Source organism: Panthera onca, chromosome B2 (genome assembly GCF_046562875.1).
Source record: "Panthera onca isolate mPanOnc1 chromosome B2, mPanOnc1 haplotype 2, whole genome shotgun sequence".
NCBI classification, from domain to species: Eukaryota; Metazoa; Chordata; class Mammalia; order Carnivora; family Felidae; genus Panthera; species Panthera onca.
This window is the reverse complement of record NC_138343.1, coordinates 129,842,317-129,860,654: the sequence shown is the minus strand read 5'-3', so window position 1 is coordinate 129,860,654 and position 18,338 is coordinate 129,842,317. Positions and strand designations below refer to the sequence as shown.

The 18,338-nt window shown below is 36.6% G+C and overlaps 1 protein-coding gene across 10 annotated transcripts in view; it reads right to left on the bottom strand.

Moving 5' to 3' along the window:
* Positions 1–18,338, bottom strand: part of UTRN (utrophin) — a 569,571-nt gene that overhangs the window by 38,947 nt on the left and 512,286 nt on the right. For all 10 annotated transcript variants that reach the window (XM_078447413.2, XM_060614425.3, XM_078447414.2 and 7 more), the window contains 4 exons: positions 16,234–16,319; positions 12,137–12,294; positions 10,478–10,644; positions 9,277–9,388 (listed from right to left, as the gene is read on the bottom strand). In XM_078447413.2, the coding sequence (XP_078303539.1) occupies positions 9,277–9,388; positions 10,478–10,644; positions 12,137–12,294; positions 16,234–16,319 (523 nt within the window). The remainder of the gene's footprint in view (positions 1–9,276; positions 9,389–10,477; positions 10,645–12,136; positions 12,295–16,233; positions 16,320–18,338) is intronic.

Here is an 18,338-nt window from a genome sequence, read left to right as displayed (position 1 = left end):
CACCTTGCCTCCTTTTTTTCCTCTTAAAGATAATGATATTCTACAGGTTTGTGGCTGGGTGGTGGCTTGTTTGGGGGATACCTTACTACCTAGTTTTGGTGTAAATGCAGTCCAGGGGGTTAGTTTTATTGTCTAGTTGCTCTCCTTTTACTTAACTAATTTAGAAATGGGAAGAAAATGACAGTCAAAAGATACTGAAAAACTCTAAAGCTACTTCTACCACCATCTGCCCCAAATCTTCTGGCTTGACTTTTAAAATTTTTTGATTTTATTTTTGAGAAAGAGAGTGAGTGAGGGCAAGAGGGGTAGAGGGAGGGACACACAGAATCCAAAGCAGGCTCCAGGCTCTGAACTGTCAGCACAGAGCCCGACGTGGGGCTCATACTCATGAACTGCGAGATCATGACCTGAGCCAAGGTCGGAGGCTTAACCGACTGAGCCAGCCAGGCACCCCCCTTCTGGCTTGCTTCTTAACAAGCACAGAAGAACTTATATATCCAAACGAGGACTGTCTTTCCAACTGTCATTTCTGGAAAGCTAATGAAGGTGAGTCACTGGGAAAAACATCTTAAAACTAAACTTACACAGACAAGTAGGCACGTGAATACTCAAAATTATACTCCCCTCCACTGTGCTGCTATTAAGTAGCACAGAGATAATGATGAAAACTTATTTGGATAATAAGAAGTAATTAGTTCTCAACTTGCACCCCACCAACTAATACAAATGAATGCATAAAATACAAAAACACGTTGCTTGAATTATAAAAGCTACCCTGGGGTAAGTCTATCCATGTGACTCTACCAAAACCTTAAAAATTCCTGTGTAAGCTGGCATCAGATGATTTTTCACTCTTGAGTTCTATTTTGCCAACCAAAGTTGGGAGTATTTTAAATTTTCCTTCATTTTATTCCTTGACTGAGGACAAATATAGACATCATATAAAGCAAAACTTAGAGCTAATCTTTTACTTGTGTTTGTGTATCTATATATAAAGGCATGTGTATTATTCTACATGTCACTGTTCATATTTTAAACTGTATATTCTTATTATAAATGCTGATACCTATGTATTATTGAACTTCAAAAACATGGATATATGACTGAGAGTCTTTTCCTTCTCATTAATGTGAATTAAAAGGAGCAACAAGGCTGAGGTAGAAAAGAATCTAGAATTTAGAAATGTTAACCCTCATAACATAGTCAAGTAGATCCTCGAATAAATTGCTTTACTACTTCGGCTCAAAAAACTCCTCCTATTAACACCAAGGATCCACAAAGCAAAAAATACAAAGGACTATTAACAATGATGTCAAATCAGCTAGAGGCCGCCAAAACATCCAACTTATAATTACTTGGCAATTTAAGCAAAACATCAAAAATGACTGCAAATAAACAAGCAAAACCATATTTATTTAAAATATCCCCCAAATGTCTTTGGCTCATAACTTGGATGGCAATACCTACTCTTGAACAAATACTCCGAACATCAGAGCTTTAACTGTTCACTACAAAGGTGAGTAACTTCTGGACCAAGTAAAACAAGGAAGTACAAAGAGGAAAACCAAGGTTCTATAAGAAAACAACACAGCCATTTGGCACATGAGTAGAATAATTAAACATCATTGCTTGGATTGTGCACAAGTGTAAAAATCACTGTTGAACAGCACCATCGTTAGCAAGATTTACTTCTTAAACATAGAAGTCAATAATCCCAAATGCCACATGCATACTTCTAAGGAGTACATTTCATTATCACAGGACTTATCTTAAAGACATTCCAATAGGGTTTTTTTTTTCAATTGCAAAAACAACTTCTCGGCATCGATTTAAGTTTCATTGATTTCAACAAGTTGAAATTCAGATACCTTGAATTCCACGAATAGGATGGAATTAGTAAGACAAGCTTGGAGCCTTTCAAGTTCTAATGGAAAAACATGAAACTAAAAAATTAGCATTAACAGAATCACCATGGGGTCAAGAATAAGTAGGGTAATAAGGCACCCAAAGGAAAAAGGATGTTGTCCAAAACTTCGACTTAAGAGCTAATGACACACTCTAAATGCACTCAACTTCCTGGGAGCACACGGTAAGGGGAGCAAGAACTGAGAAGCCACATCAGGATGCCGAGGTTACAGAAGTGGCAATGATCCTGCACATTTAGCCAACTGGCAAACATCTCACGTCTCATCTGAAGAAACAACACTGCCAAAACCAAACGTCACTAAAGCAATGCACAGCTTTCCTAAGAATGAGCCAGCATTTTCTTGTATTTGATTTTGATAGTCTTACAAATACACTGATGCTGGCAGGTAGGTGGAGGGGAGTGGACAGAACAACTAATTCTGGTGTTTCCCATTGTTCTTGTCTGCTTCTTGCTAACAACATATAGTTGGTTTGTAAAGGAAAAATGCGATTTCACTTTTAACTTTTTTTTTTCACTTTTAACTTTAAAAGAACACCTTCTCTGTTTTTTTTTTCTCAGTAGAAAATGGGTTCTTCTACAGTTTCTAGAAACACTGAAATACGAAACTTTGGTGTATTTCCCCATATATTAAACAATGTTGGCAAGAATATGCTTGAATCTATTGCTTTAAAAGTAACATGCATTTGCTTAAAAAATGCAATACAAATGTGCTTTAAGTGTCCTTAGTGTAATAAGCTGTTTCCCATAGCAGTATGTTTTTCCTGTCCTCCCCCTCTTCTTATCAAAATCTCAATGAAACATCAGTGCAAACTAGTCCTGTCTAAACCTTGCACATACGCAGAGAATTTTGTAATGATTCTACTCCATCAATTTGAATACTGGAATAGCTGATGTTGCTGACTTTTCTAGCAATAAAATTTTGCAAACATCCCATCTCTTCTCCCTAAGCTAACACGTTCTCTCAAACCATCTGCCTATCCCCACTCACGCTTCAGTTCTAATACCTGTATTTGCCAAAGAAAAAGCACCCTCATTATTGCCTTTCTCCATTTCTCCTTTTCTCTATGTGGACTGCACCACAGTCCCTTACCAGATGCTCACAGCCTCTGCCTAGTTACCTTTCTTTCCCTGTTATCATGGACTCTGCATTCTTTGACATATAAACACATTCCCCCACATCTTATTCCTAACAGGAACTGCAACCCATCTCTTCAGTGAATCCTGATGTTCCTGTGATAACAATGTCTCCCCCACCATCCTCTCTCCATGACGGGCTGTATCACCTCTCCCCCACAAAGGCCAAGAATAAAGGTTTACAGCATTTTGCCCTTAGACTCAATCTTCTCACCAACTAAAACCAATGTCCCCATCCACTCCCCTTTGACTGTACTTGGCCAGGCACAGCTGCCTGTCACTTCTAGAGACATACTGATGATCTTCTAAATGCCATCTGATCTCAAAACCTTTTATGTTCTACATTAGCCACATATTGGGGTATGTTCACACCTCAGACCTTGTCATGACTCAAAACTGTTCAGTCCTAAATCTCTAACTTGGAAAAAATAACCACCCTGACCCTTGCCCCTACTTCTTCAATATGAATAAACCTGTTCTTTCCCCCCATGATCTTCATCTTGAGCCTTTCAACCCCATTTGGGAGTTCTTCAGTATGGGGACAGCTCAAAGCAATCCCAATATCATTAAGACCTCTGAATCATTCACTCCCTTGGCCTCTGACTACACCTACCATCGTTTTTAATTCCAAAGCGACTGAACAATGATGGAATCAGTGCAAATCCTTGCCAATTAGTCTCAGCTACACTCCTGTTGCAACGTAGCAATCAATTTGCTCATCCCTTGTTGACTCATGCCTGCCCCCAGCAGCAATTCCAAACATTTTCCATTCTCCTTAATATTTAACCCTATCCAGCTCTCTCTTACTGTCAGCAATTGTATAAGCTCTTATAGATCATATGTGAAATGCACCATCCTCTCTAATTTAAACGACTATCTTTTACATGTCTTAACATACAAAATGCTTTATAATTTGAATTAAATTTTGGTTATTTCCAACAGGAGCACACAATCTTCTTTTAAAAGACACAATCAGGGTAATTTTCACTATGAAATTAAATGATTACAAACTGTTATTCTAATAAAAAAGAAATTTAAAATCTAAACATCTTTAATAGAAAATGTCACTATTTTTTAAGTAAATAGTAATCCCTGAATTCAAACATGTAGTACACAGGTAACAAGAAAAAATTTTGTTTAATCCACAAACTTAGTCATTTTTAAAAAATACATCAACTTAAATTTCTCCACATGGAGGTCTTTTCTTTCCTTAATTACATTTTCACTCTATCTCCAAGTCCACAGCAAAATGCCTATATACTAGAGCACCCAACAAATAAAACACTCCAGCAAGCATACAGAAACCAGTTAGCTAATGCACCTAATTATGTATATTTCTCTAATGGAGTAAAATCACTAAATCCAGGCCACCAACTTTGAACACACCACCTTTTCTATGACTTAGTTTTCTCTTTAAAATGAGAATGAATTAGATGATCTCTTAGATCTTTTTCGGCTTTAAAATTCTGTAATTAGTGTTTATAATATAAGATATAAGCTCATTTAGCCTTTATGAGCCAGATTTAACTAAGCATAGTAAGAAAAGTGCAAGATTCATTTCTGTCCTCAAGGAGTTAAAAAGAGAGTTGAGGGGGCCAAAACACCACACAGAAAATAATACAAGATAACAGACAATCCAGTATGTTATCAGAGTCTTCCTGAGGGGAAGCCAGAGAAGGTAGGGAAGATTTTACACACGATGTAAAAACTGACACGTTTTTGTGAAGGGGTGGGATTTGGAGGGATGGAGAGACAAGAATTAAACAGAATTTTTGTCATGTTGGCTGTTTTAGATGAATTCTACCTGAGCCTAATCACAAACTTCTTAAATGGACAAAGTTGGGTTATACAGTGGTAGAGGGAAAGACAAGTTTAAAAAAGACATCTGCTAGAGAAAGAAGAACTCCACTTCTGTCTATAAACGGTTTACTAACAATTTCAAAAAATGCCTTCATACATTATGATAGAGAATTCACACACCATTCGTCTGCTTACATCCAAAGATAAACATTGTCACAGTAAGCTGATATGTTTGAAGAAATATTTCTGGAGCTTTGAGGGTTTAAAATAAGCCTTCAGAAAATTTTCAACAACAGTCACTTGTTACTGACTAATGAAGTCAGTAATATGACTGGAGCATCATCCCAACCACAAGTGGAGATGCGCTATGAGAAATGCAAACACCAGGATCTGCCAAGAAGGTCTGATCCATTTACACGCAAGCAGTGGTTATCACTGTATTGAAAAATTCACATTTCAGGGCTGCCTGGGTGGCTCAGTCGGTTAAGTGTCTGACTCTTATTTTGGCTCGGGTCATGATCTCATGGTACATGGGATCAAGCCCTGTGTCAGGCTCTGCGCTGACAGCACGGAGCCTGCTTGGGATTCTGTCTCCCTCTCTCTGCCCCTCCCCTGCTCATGTTCTCTAAATAAATAAATAAACATTAAAAAAAAAAGAAAAATTCATGTTTCAGTTCATTTTCTTATTTTTTAAATTTTATTTATTTTGAGAGAGAGAGACAGAGAGAGAGAGAGAGAGCAAGAGAGAGCAGAGGAGGGGCAGAGAGAGAGAGAAAGAGAGAGACAGACAGAATCCTAAACAGGCTCTGTGCTGTCAGTGCAGAGCCCTATGCTGGGGTCGAACCATGAGATCATAACCTGAACCAAAAGAGTCAGAAGCTGAACCAACTGAGCCGCCCAGGTGCCCCTTGAGTTCATTTTCTAAGGCAGACAGCAAAAGAGTTTAGGGAATGTTGGGTAAAAGACAGATGAAGTATAAAAAAAGCTTACTTAAGGGGTGCCTGGGTGGCTCAGTCAGTTAAGCATCCGACTTTGGCTCAGGTCATGATCTTGCGGTTCATGGGTTTTGAGCCCCACATCGGGCTCTGGGCGGACAGCTTGGAGCCTGAAGCCTGCTTCAGATTCTGTGTCTCCCTCTCTATCTCTGCCCCTCCCCTGCTCATGCTCTGTTTCTTTCTTTCTCTCTCTCAAAAATAAACATTAAAAAAACAACAACAAAAAAGCTCACTTAAAAGAGGAGAGCAAAAATCCAAAGAATGTGGATGAAAAGAAAGAAAATTTGGAGAAGAGTTCACGTAGTCATTCATTACTATTAATTCAAGAGTATACTGTTCAAAAATTCAATTTGAATTTGAATTGAAATATATTTTTAGTCTTTCTATCAAGGGTTGTGGGGTCAAATACAGAAAATAACCTGTCATACGATATGATTTATGAGCAGGTTGTTTATTAAGATCACTACACAAACTCCAGAAAAGGGGCAAAGGACCTCCCAAAGCACATTGGCAAAAAGGAAGCCACCCCTTACAATGCAGGGTAAGCTGTGATCTTAGACATGACAACAATGGCTTTGTAAAATCCAAGTAACAAGAAAAGCTTTGGGTAATATACAGAATTCATTCAAAAATGACAGTTGGAGAGTGAAATACATCAGTGTATCCGTGATTCTCAAGCCAAATGACTGCTGTTGAAGAGATGCAGATTTCAAATTGTATGGGTATTTTGCAAAATCATTAGGAATTGTTGTATTTAAGACCATGAAAAGTAGTAATTTTATATACATCTTTACTTATTTTATACAGCTTGAAACATGTAGTCATTTTTATACATTTTTAACGTATATTTACTTTGTGATATTTCCTACTTTGACATTAACTTTTTACAATCAGTTTCCTAAATGCCTAGATCTAATCATGCAATTATATATATTTTAAGTTTATTAATCTATTCTGAAAGAGAAAGAAAGCATGATTGGGGGAAGGGCAGAGAGAGAGAGAGAGAGAGAGAGAGAGAGAGAGGAGAGAGAGAGAGAATGAATCCCAAGCAGGTTCCATACTGTCAGCACAGAGCCAGATGCAGAATTTGAATTCATGAACTGCAAGACCATGATCTAAGCCAAACTTGGATGCTTAACCAACTGAGCCACCGAGGCACCCTATCTAATCAAGCAAATATTAATACTATACTTCTCTCCAATGTCTTACAATGACCAACAGGGTTCAGCACAATCTGATAACCCCCTTTTTCTTTAATCTCAACTCCTACCACTCTCTCTTTTGTGGAGGGAGAAATTCACTCTGACAGATACACTTGTTCCTTTCTATTCCCGTGTCATTCCCCCCTTCTTTCTTTCCCATCTGCATGAATGTGTGACTTGTGCAGTTGCAGGGGTCCCACACTCACAAGCTCCCTAAGTTTGGCTTAGTGCTCTGCTGTTGCCATGCTGAAAGTTGTAAGACAGTTTGAACAAGGGGTTCCATATCTTCACTGTGTGAATGACATAGCTAGTGTGACCTCTTGTGGAATATACTCCACTTTCTTCTGTGCTCCAATCATGCCAAACTCTTGCCCATTTCCAGACTTCGGTGTCTGCTGTTTCTTCTCTGAAATACCTTTCGACTAGTTCTTTACGCAACTGATTCTTTTTCATCCTTCAGTCTCAACTCAAATAATTTCTCAGGCCAACCTTCCCTGATTTCTTTATCTAAAGTGCCTCCTCTAATCTTCTGTCTCATTATCCAGTTATTTCTTTAAAGCCTGCTTACTATAATCTGTAATCATCTCATTTATTTGTTTCTTTGTTCCTTGTCACACATCCCCTCCTCCTAAATGGAAAGTAGCAGGAAAGACTGTAATCTTGTTTATCTTGGTAGTACACTGATGAATTAGAGCTGAGAGCAGCGTCTGACACAAGGTAAGTGCTCAATATTTATTTGTTGACTGAATAAATATGTTAATCATAGTAATAAATGGTACTTCATAAATTTTCTTGGGGGATTTTTTTTTCTAGTTGAAGTTATTATGCACTATGGGTATTTCATCTATTATAATTCCATAGCATTTTCTAGAGATTTCCTCTCCATATGTGGGGTACCTATTATTTGAGATAAGATACCTAAGACTGTGAGATTTACATGTGTATATTTTGTAAGTATTGCTGCCTTTCTGTCAATTTATAATCCAAAGAAGTAACTCAATTCCCTAAACAAAAGAAAATGTATAGTCTATGAATAAATTTTGGTTTACTATTTGGAAGGAAGCTAAAAAATAGCTGTTGACAGAAAATGGAGATACTTCAGAAAAAAATAGCTTTAAATCAAAGGAACAAGAATTGGTATCCAATGCTAGCAAAACTGGAATATTAATAAAATGTGATAATAATGTAAAGTAGTATAAACATCTTTTGGAAATAAGTTGACATGAGGAATTTTGGCCATAAAAATACTCATTTCATTGACCTAGATCATTTACTTCCAGTGTTTTATTCTATGGAAATGTAATTTATGCAATATACAGAAAGAGCTATTTTCACAAAGATATTCTTGAGTGTTGTTTATAATATCAGATAGTTGAAAACAAAGTGTCCAAATACGTTTGAGAAAGTGGTTAAATTTTAGTAATTCACTCAAATATTCTGTAACTAGGAAAAATCACACTGTGTGACAATAGGGGGTAACACTACCATACAACGTGTTCAGTGAAAAAAAGATGAAAATAACGTAAATATAAAAATAAATCTGAACAAAATCAGAGATTTGATTTGATTTAGGAGCTAGATTTATGAATTTTTTTACTTTTTTACATTTTCTACTTTTTTGCTAATATAAATACATTTAATTACGAATATATATATATATATATATATATATATATATATATATGTATATGTATGTATGTATTTTAAGTGGGCTTCATGCCCAGTGTAGAACTCAGCACAGGGCCTGAACTCAAGACCCTGAGATCAAGACCTAAGCTGAAAACAAGAGTCTGACACTTAATCCACTGAGCCACCCAGATGCCCCTGAAAATACATTTTAAATGTGTCTAAAAGAAACATGGTTTCTGAACATATAGTATCATTTTCAATGTAGGTCAGTGTGAGCTCTTGAAAAAAGGTCCCTAGCAAAAAGTTAAGTTTAAAAATCAAAACATAGATGTACACAAAATGTAACAGAGTAATTTTCCTGAAAAAAATGTAATTATTTTGTATTAATGAATTCAACATAAATGTATTTGTTGAAAAGAAAACAAAACCACACAAAAAAATTAGTTAAGTAACCTTGGAAGTGATTTTTTTCCATAAGAAGTTAAGTCTAAATGAACAGAATAATTTTGACATTAGTTAATTCAAAAGCAATATGTTGCTAAAAAAAAAAAAAAAAAAAAACAACAATAGGAAGGGGCTCAGTACTCACAGGTATACAATATTCCACCATTGGGTAATGTAATTTGTGACCTTTTGCTGTTCGACCAGAAAAAAAGCAACTCTGGCAGACATCATAGTTAAAATGCTTGAGGCTTCTATACCTAGAGAGAAGAAAAGAAAGTTCATTGGCTTGTATGTCTATTATTTAATCCAAATCAATTATTTGTGGTAAGGAATTACTTTCATCCAAATCACCATGGAAATAAAAGGCAGACTGGCCACAAATGTGGAATTTTTCTTAGTACCTTAGCTCCAAATTAGGGCCAGGAGAATCTTGAATTTCACAAGGGAAATTAACAAAACCACCTCCCAAGTGGAAAAAAAAAAAAAAAGCAAAATTTGGAATTCAAGTCTCTAAAGCATGTTTCCATCTGTTTCAACATGATGAGAAGACAAATACCCACGTCAGAAGACTTTCTGTAATGTGTGAATGGGAATGCAAATGGCAGAGAATTAGAATCATGTTTATTAGCTTGACACATCCAACTTTTATAGCATCAGTAAGAAATGAATCTCAAAATTTCCTGACAAAGCTTCCTCCTGTGAAGGTGAACAGTAGGGTTCATCAACTTCACATTAGAACTGGGCAGAAGTAACAAAGTAATCAGATGATTTCTCACTATTTAAATGATGCTTTCTGGGGGTGCCTGGGTGGCTCAGTCGGTTGAACATCTGACTCTTGATATCAGCTTCTGTCATGATCCCAGGGTCATGGGATCAAGCCCCACGTCGGGCTCTAAGATTCTCTCTCTCTCTCAACCTCTCCCCCATTCCCCTCCAATTTTTCTCTAAAATAAATTTGTAAAAAGTGTTGCTTTCTGCTTACTAAGTTTGATTCCAAAGGCCTTACAACATCACCGAATCCTATCAGAGCCATGTACGTATAATGAGTCATACAATTATCATGCATGAACGTTTCTGGGATCTATATGAATAGAGATTCAGAAAAATCTCTGTTTCTGGGGCAAAGTGGTATAACAATAATAATAATAAAAAGATAAGTTTCATGTAGTGGCTATAAGAAGGAATGACATTTTCAGATAGATGGAATGAATATGCTAAGCATCCCATTTATTGAGGACACAAATCCCCAGAGGGAATCAGTGGGAAGGGATGACGGACATACACTGAAGTCACAACAAAACGACAGAAAATAGTCTTGTGCTACCACTGGAGACAGATCGTCTCACCTGAACCCAACAATTGGACATTCTTTACAGATGTTGCATTTGGCCTGATGTTTCGCGGTTTCGGCTGCTGCCACTCGATGTAAAACCGGTAGCCAAACCATGGACTGTGGCTCCAGACGCATCCAATCTATAAACTCTTTCACACTTATCTCTGGCTTGTTGTTATTCTGGTAAAGAAACAAATATATGGAAAGTGAAGAAAATGTCTTCATTTAAATTGCAGCTGGTGTTGTATTATAATCTTCTGAGAATCTACATGAAGTGAAAGAAAAGTTATAAAACTGTTTCCAGGCCAGTTAAATTACAAAACGTTAAAGGTTCTTCATCGGACAGAAAATCTTAGAATTTAAAATTAGAAAAAGCAGAGGTTAGGGGCGCCTGGGTGGCTCAGTCGGTTAAGCAGCCGACTTCAGCTCAGCTCGTGATCTCGCAGTTCATGAGTTTAAGCCCGGTATCAGGCTCTGTGCTGACAGCTCAGAGCCTGGAGCCTGCTTCAGATTCTGTGTCTCCCTCTCTCTCTGTCCCTCCCCTGCTCATGCATGCTCTCTGTCGTGCTCTCTCTCTCTCAAAAATAAATTTAAAAAAAATAAAAAAAAAAAGAAAAGGCAGAAATTATACAGGAAGGAGAAAAAAACTCAATACATTAAGAGACTCAGATTAAAAAAAAAACAAAAACCAAATCACACAATTCTAGTACTATCTTCACATAAACATTTTAATCCTATAAAACTCATTCATTTAATCTCTCTCCTGCTTTTGTGAAGGTCATCTTATGAACCAGTACATGGGAGAATCATATTTAGAATTTTCATTTGGTATTTTTTATATCTCTAAAACAAGTAAAAGGGCCATTATAAAATGTAATAACCCATAACATCAGTACTCCTTAAAGAGATGGTGTGAGCATTTTTTTTTCTCAGCAATAATAAATCACTGGATATGCTTTGGCAAAATATCTGTAGCCTTTTCCTTTACACATACGTATAACATCAGTAGCAACATTTCTAGAATGCTTTTATATACAGCAAGCATTAAAAAGAATTTTGAGATTCGTATGGAAAAAAAACACTAACCAATTAGTTCTATAACTCGGTATGTAATCATACTTTCATGAGCATCGTAAGAAATCAGAGGAGATTCAGGTGAATATAGTAAGGACACACAACCTCACCAGAAGGGCTCAGAGAAGGATTTTCAGAGAATGTGAGATTTAAGCAAACATCCAAAAAAAGAATAAGGATTAGCAATGAGAATGAAGTTTGTAGGTGAAGGGTAAGGAAGAATATTCTAAACAGAGGGCACATGACCAAAGATGCTAGGGCAGGAATGAAGGATGTAAATAAAACTGCGGGTGGAAAGCAGACAGCAAGAGGATGAGTGGTAAGAGGTGAGGGCCGGGACAACGTCAGGGCCAAATCATAGCACTCTCATAGCACATTTTAAAGATTGAGGGTGTTATCCATTGACAAACAGTAAATCTCCTTGAGGAGGCTGCTGTTCCTTGAACCATGTGCTTGAAGAAGTAAAACGCATGCTTAAGGGATGGTACCCAGCGTCTTCTACCATGTGGGTCCAGCCCAAGTTTCCCCTGCCAGTTCTCGGAACATCCTCAGTACCATTCCTGGCACATCCTACGTTCCAGGGATCCCTCGTGTTTACCTGCTGGAAGCAGCTGCGAACACTGGGTTCGATATTACTGCCCCCAAAAGCTGCTACTTCGCCCAGCTGACGAGGGATCTGGATGGCATCATGAAGTAACAGGCCAAGCTGCCTCTGGTCACACATTTCTGTTGGTCCCGCCACTTCCTTAAAGAGATCTGTGAGGAGGAGAGCCAAGAGGGTAACTTCCATCTGCTTATACCGTTCTATGTAAACAATGTCTTTGGTTCTGTCATTTAAATGATGTAGATTAAAAAAAAATCAAGTGGACACGAATCACGTTAGTTATCTAGGGAGAAATTTCAGGTAAAAATGATCCACTTTGTCATAGAAATGAATACTGTTTTTGGAAAGGAATTTCCAAGTTCTGAAAATTCAAAAATCGCAAAAATTTGAAATGCTTTCCATGTGAAGTTTTCCAAGAACAGAAAGAAGGGGAGTAAATACTTACTTGATCCTAAAAGCCATTTTCAAACAATATCTGGCAAATGAATATCAGACCAAAATGTATCATTTTTGTTTTTTGGGTTTTTTTTTACGGGAAATAATGCCAAATCTAACACTGTTAACAGTGAATTTTCAGACAACTGAACCAAGCTCAGTAATACTGACACAGTGATTATAATGAAATGTCACCTTAATTATAAGCATACATACACAGAGAAAGCAAACCTAAGTAAGATAAATTTAATTTCTATTACCATTTGTTTAGTTAGATTTGGTTAGAGTTCTACTTGTTTATTTTTCTCTTATTCTAACTTTTTAAAAAATTTGAGTATAGTTGACACACAACGTTACATTAGTTGCAGGTGTGCAATACAGCAATTCAACATCTCTATATACGCGATGCTCACAAGTGTAGCTACCATCTGTCACCATACAATGCTGTTACAACACCATTGACTATATTCCTTATGGTGGACCTTTTACTCCTGTCATTTACTCATTCCCTAACTAGAAGCCTGTATCTCCCACTCCCCTTCACCCATTTTGTCCAAGCCCCCACCCACCTTTACTTTGTTAAAAATAAGACTATCGGGGCGCCCTTGGGTGGCTGTTGGTTAAGCGTCCGACTTCAGCTCAGGTCATGGTCTTGCAGCTCGTGAGTTCGAGCCCCACGTCAGGCTCTGTGCTGACAGCTCAGAGCCTGGAGGCTGCTTCACATTCTATGTCTCCCTCTCTCTGCCCCTCCCCTGCTCATGCTCCGTCTCTCCCTCAAACATAAATAAACGTTAAAAAAAAAATAAGACTGTCACAGCCAGAAAATATTTATGCAGGATTCTTATGATTTGCATTTGAAACCCATTCCTAGGAAGAGACATCCTAAGCAATAATGTTCTACACAGACAAGTACACGTTTCAGTGACATCAATCACGCCTAACTTTCTTCTTTTGAGGAAGACGGTTGTACTACTATGCTACCATGAAGGTAAAACTACACACAAAACACAAACCGTAAGATTCCTTCTCATTTTGACATACTTCTGAATTCTGATATAAGTTCACATTTTGATATTCTAGTCATAAACAAAAAGGAGTATCAGAATGTGGGGACAGGTCACAATCTAAAACTCAAGTTCCAACAAATCACAAAAGAGACGCAAAAGGTCATTCTAAGAGATCTTTGTAAATGTGGTTTTGATAAAGCAAGAAAGCCACTCAGCTATAAGCAAGGTCAGGCAGTTGCTAGAACCTAATCAAGAGATATTCTCAAGAAGGCATGAAGAGAGAAGGAGGGGTCACCAGGGTGAAGACACTGACATTAGCCATTGCAAAATCAATGTGCAGATGACTACCACTTGACTCAGAATAACACCTTTGCCATGGAGTTTGGAGAGCAAATTGTCTTCAATATTAACCTAACAAAGGAAATAATAATGAGGAAGTGTTCTGATGTCACTGGGGAAATCAAAACTGGAATCAGAGTTGCTAAGGACTTCAAATTAAAAAACAAAACAAAACCCCAGAACGTTTCCAAAGTCTCAATACTTACAGGAAAGATTTAAGGACTTCAACCCAAGAGATGTCTTATTTAAAAAAGTCCTAAAATGGCATACTTTATGGATTAAGATAAATATCAGAAATTGCCATTGCAGGGCTTCTACTTCCCTTGCCATAATCTGAAAATTTAATGTTGAATAATACGGAGTATCACATTTGCCAACATTTATCGGAAGTGTGTCCACTGTGTTATGAGTGTCTGAGTACAGACATGCTGAAATACCATCCTCGGCTGAAAGATTATACATTTCAGAAATATGCTTGAAGGTAGGTGCACAAATAAAAAAAAAACCCTTCCTATATTGTGTAGAATTTGGTTTTTGCTCTATAACTATAGTCACTGTGTTGTAACTCTTTCTTTTGGTCTGAGGTTAGTCTCTGATAATCAACTTGAAAAGGAAAGAGGGAGGGGAAACATTGATCTAGGAAAACAGATCATGCTGACATTTTAAGATTCGTGATCAACTTTGAGGTTGAATTTGTATCTGTTTCAGAGTGAGATGAGAACCATGATGTAAGTGTTACTTTTAAGGAACCCTAAATTCTTTCGGGAACACATGAAAACCCCAAATTACAGAAGAGGAAAAGTACTTTTCTCATACTGGCACAGTGATGCTTTCCTTAACATTTTCCTTTCCCACTCGTAGAAATAACCTTTTTAGCTTTGAAAATGATTATTTTTGACAATTATGATGCTGAAGACAATTTAAATCCTGGATACATAAGGTGCCACCGAACAAAAACCTTCTGCAAAGCTTTTTTTTCTGCATGGTTTACTAGGGTCTGACTCCATCTAGGTACCTCACCTCCTGATCTTACAATCAGTCTTTTGTTTCCTATAAATCCCACATTTCTTTTCAATGACATTCTTGTCAAACTGTTTTAAGAAAAACAAGCCATCTTGATCCAGAGCTGAAATTCACAGCCAAATCACCTCACAGACATTCCAGAAAATAAAACTGTTGAAAAATGTATGTTCACAGAAGATGCAAAACTCAATTAAATGTACAGGACCTGTGATCAAACATCTCCACATTCCTTCTCCCCAAAATGTACGGATATATTCTGTGAAGAAACATCTAAAGACATGCATGGCAGGATCAAGTCACCCACATTTTATGGACAAAATTAAATCAGAAAAATGTAAAAGTGTGGAGACACAGCAGCAATTGCTACAACTGTGATTTCTAGGTACTTTTCACATATTATCCCTAATTGCTTTCAAAGTGAGAAATGTTAGCTTCATCCTTCAGTTGAAGGAAGTCCATTAAATTTTAGCCTCTTGAAATGTGAAATGGGAGTAATATTGCCTCTTAGCTGGCGGTCTTCAGTGGGATCACGTAACCGGCCCAAAGTCACTTAGCCACTAAGTGGCAAAGCTGAGATTTGAAGGCAGATGTCCCTGGCTCCCCAGGCCATCCCTTTCAAAATGCCAAGATGCCCACCCTTCATGAACTGACAGGTAAAAGGATACCACTTATTTATTTGGTGAATTAAAAAAAAAAAACAGAACAAAATAAAAATATTTTATCACTTTTTATTTTCTCACACTATAAAATATAATTATTTGTCAATGTCTGTAATAGTTCTAGCCCATCTCGATTTTTTTTGACATTAGAAGTACGCAAAGTTCTCCTATAAATATAGTATAAAGGTTCTAGTCCATCTTAATTTCTTTTCAAGCATTGGAAATATAGACAAGTAGAGAAAACTTGGGCTTTGGAGTCAGAAAAATCTACAATCTAATTCTAGCCCCGTAACAGCCTCTTCAGCCACTGACTGGATTTTCAACCCATCTCAGTAGTCATTTTTTTCAGCTGGAAAACAGAAGTCACAGTGCTTACATTCTGAGGTGATAGAATTGAATAAGATGTATATACAGTTGGTTCTCACTCCATCAAGGCACCTCACCTCATTTCACACAACTCCACATCACTTCTTAACTGGCACCCTTTAGCTAGCCTGGTACATGTACATAAGGGTTAAAAAGAATGGAAACTCTTATTACAAGCAAACCATATAAAGTAAGCTGCCAATTGATTGTTATTATCATTATTATTACAAAAACACTATCGTATAGGAAAGGTCTTACATACATCTGTATTTTTCTTCTAAGAGACCTTTGGAGAGAGACATCAATCCAATCTTCAGACTCTGCACTCTTATTTTTCCAGTTCGACCCCTGTAATTGTAAAAATCTCAATGTGTTAGATGCATTTAAAGCTATAAACAGTAGGCTAGTTATTTCTGAATATCTATTTTTTGAGGGTAAACTATTAAAAAATAATTGCATATTAGAGATGCAATTTTTCTATTCACTTTTAATAATCAATTTTAAGCCGATACCACAATTTCATGACATATTTTAATAGGATGTTTGACCTAGTCTGGAAGAATATGTAGCCTGAAGTTACTTTACATGTAACACATGAACTAGGAAGGAAAACGAAGGTAAAATGAAAATGATAATCATAAAGCTGAAAAAATATTTTCAGAAATACTATGAATTAGAAAATATCTGTTAATAATTACAAATGCAAGATTTAAAATAGCTAAAGGGGAGCCTGGGTGGCTCAGTCAGTTAAGTGACCCTTGATTTCAGCTCAGCTCATGATCTCATGGTCATGAGATACAGTTCTGTATTAAGGTCTATGCTGGGCATGGAGCCTGCTTGAGATTCTTGCTCTCCCTCTCCCTGTGCCCCTCCCCTGTTCGCTTGTGCTCTCGCTCTCTCTCTCTCTCTCTCTCTCAAAGAAATAAAAAAGAAAAATTAAATAGCTAAAGCTATATATAATATGCATGTAGCTTAATAAGGCAAGAAAAGGATAATGATATATCTAAAATCAAATGTAAGAAAACTGGAATATTATACTGAGAGCTGATAACTGGTTAAATACTTAAAAACTTACTGTCTTCATAGATTTTTATCTCTGCCAACTCAGTTTTTTCAAATTACTATTGCAACTTAATAGTCGGTGATCTTACCTAGACAGGTGTGAAACCTCTGTTTGAGGAAGTATTAAATTATAATTAAATACAAAATATACTAATTACTCAACACCAGGAAATAGCTTTGTACTATGCCGATGAGGGACTATAAGTTAACTAGAAGAAAAATTTTATCTTTAAAAACACAGAGTTGTCTTCATTCTGTCATTTATCAAAGAATTTCAGAGTTGTCTATCAAATCTCCCAGTGTACTTCAGCCTGGGGATGGGGAACGGCGAATGCAGAAACTACAAAAATTTGTAACATGATCCTTGCTATGGAATAACACACAATCCAGAAAAAAAAAAACCAACCCTCTATTGTTATCTTTATTGTTCCATATTCAGGATCTGTTTTTAGTTTAGGTTTTTAATATCAATTTTCTCAAGATATGTTTCCAATACACAAGTACAGTATACCCAAAACCTATGACTAAATGTCTATGTAACTTTATCATTACATAAAATTTAGTAATTCATCCTATCTCAAAAACAGATAAATATTTGTGTCATGTAATTTTAATTTTAGGTGCTCTTATTATCAAACTGTGTTTAAATCTTGTTCTTCTTGATATTCCTCCTATGAATACTAATTGATATCTTCTATTCTCAAATTATAAATACTCAGGTAAGTTTCTATATATATACCATAACATATAAAGTATAAAATAAATAAAAAAGGAAAACATGCTGAGAGATCAGTAAAATGTATTTTCGAAACAGTCGCTCAATAACCTAGAGTTTATAATCTATATTAAATCACACCCAACAAGCTTATCAAACCCTTAATATGCATGTGCACAACATTCTGAAGTGACTTAGGAGATAACTAACACTTAAACTGAAAATAAATATAGCATTATAAGGAGAAATCTAAGTTAATATACTCATTGCAGTTTCTTACCATTATAGAAATACTTCCAAATTAACCTTAAACTGAACCATGGTACAAATTGTGTTTCTAGTTCACATTTTTAGGTGTTTCCTAATTATCACAGAAAAATAGACTATGTCTGGCTTCTTCCCTCCAAAAATCAGGAAATTTTATTCTCTGGACAGTCAGACAACAGACGTGCAGAAGATAACAAAAGGCTGTGTGGATGGACTGGTACATGGATGTGGCTAAGGGAAAAGCAATCTCTTATGGGAAAAAAGATCCAACTGATGCGTATTAGAGGATGACCTCCAGTCTATGGCGATAACACAAGAAAATG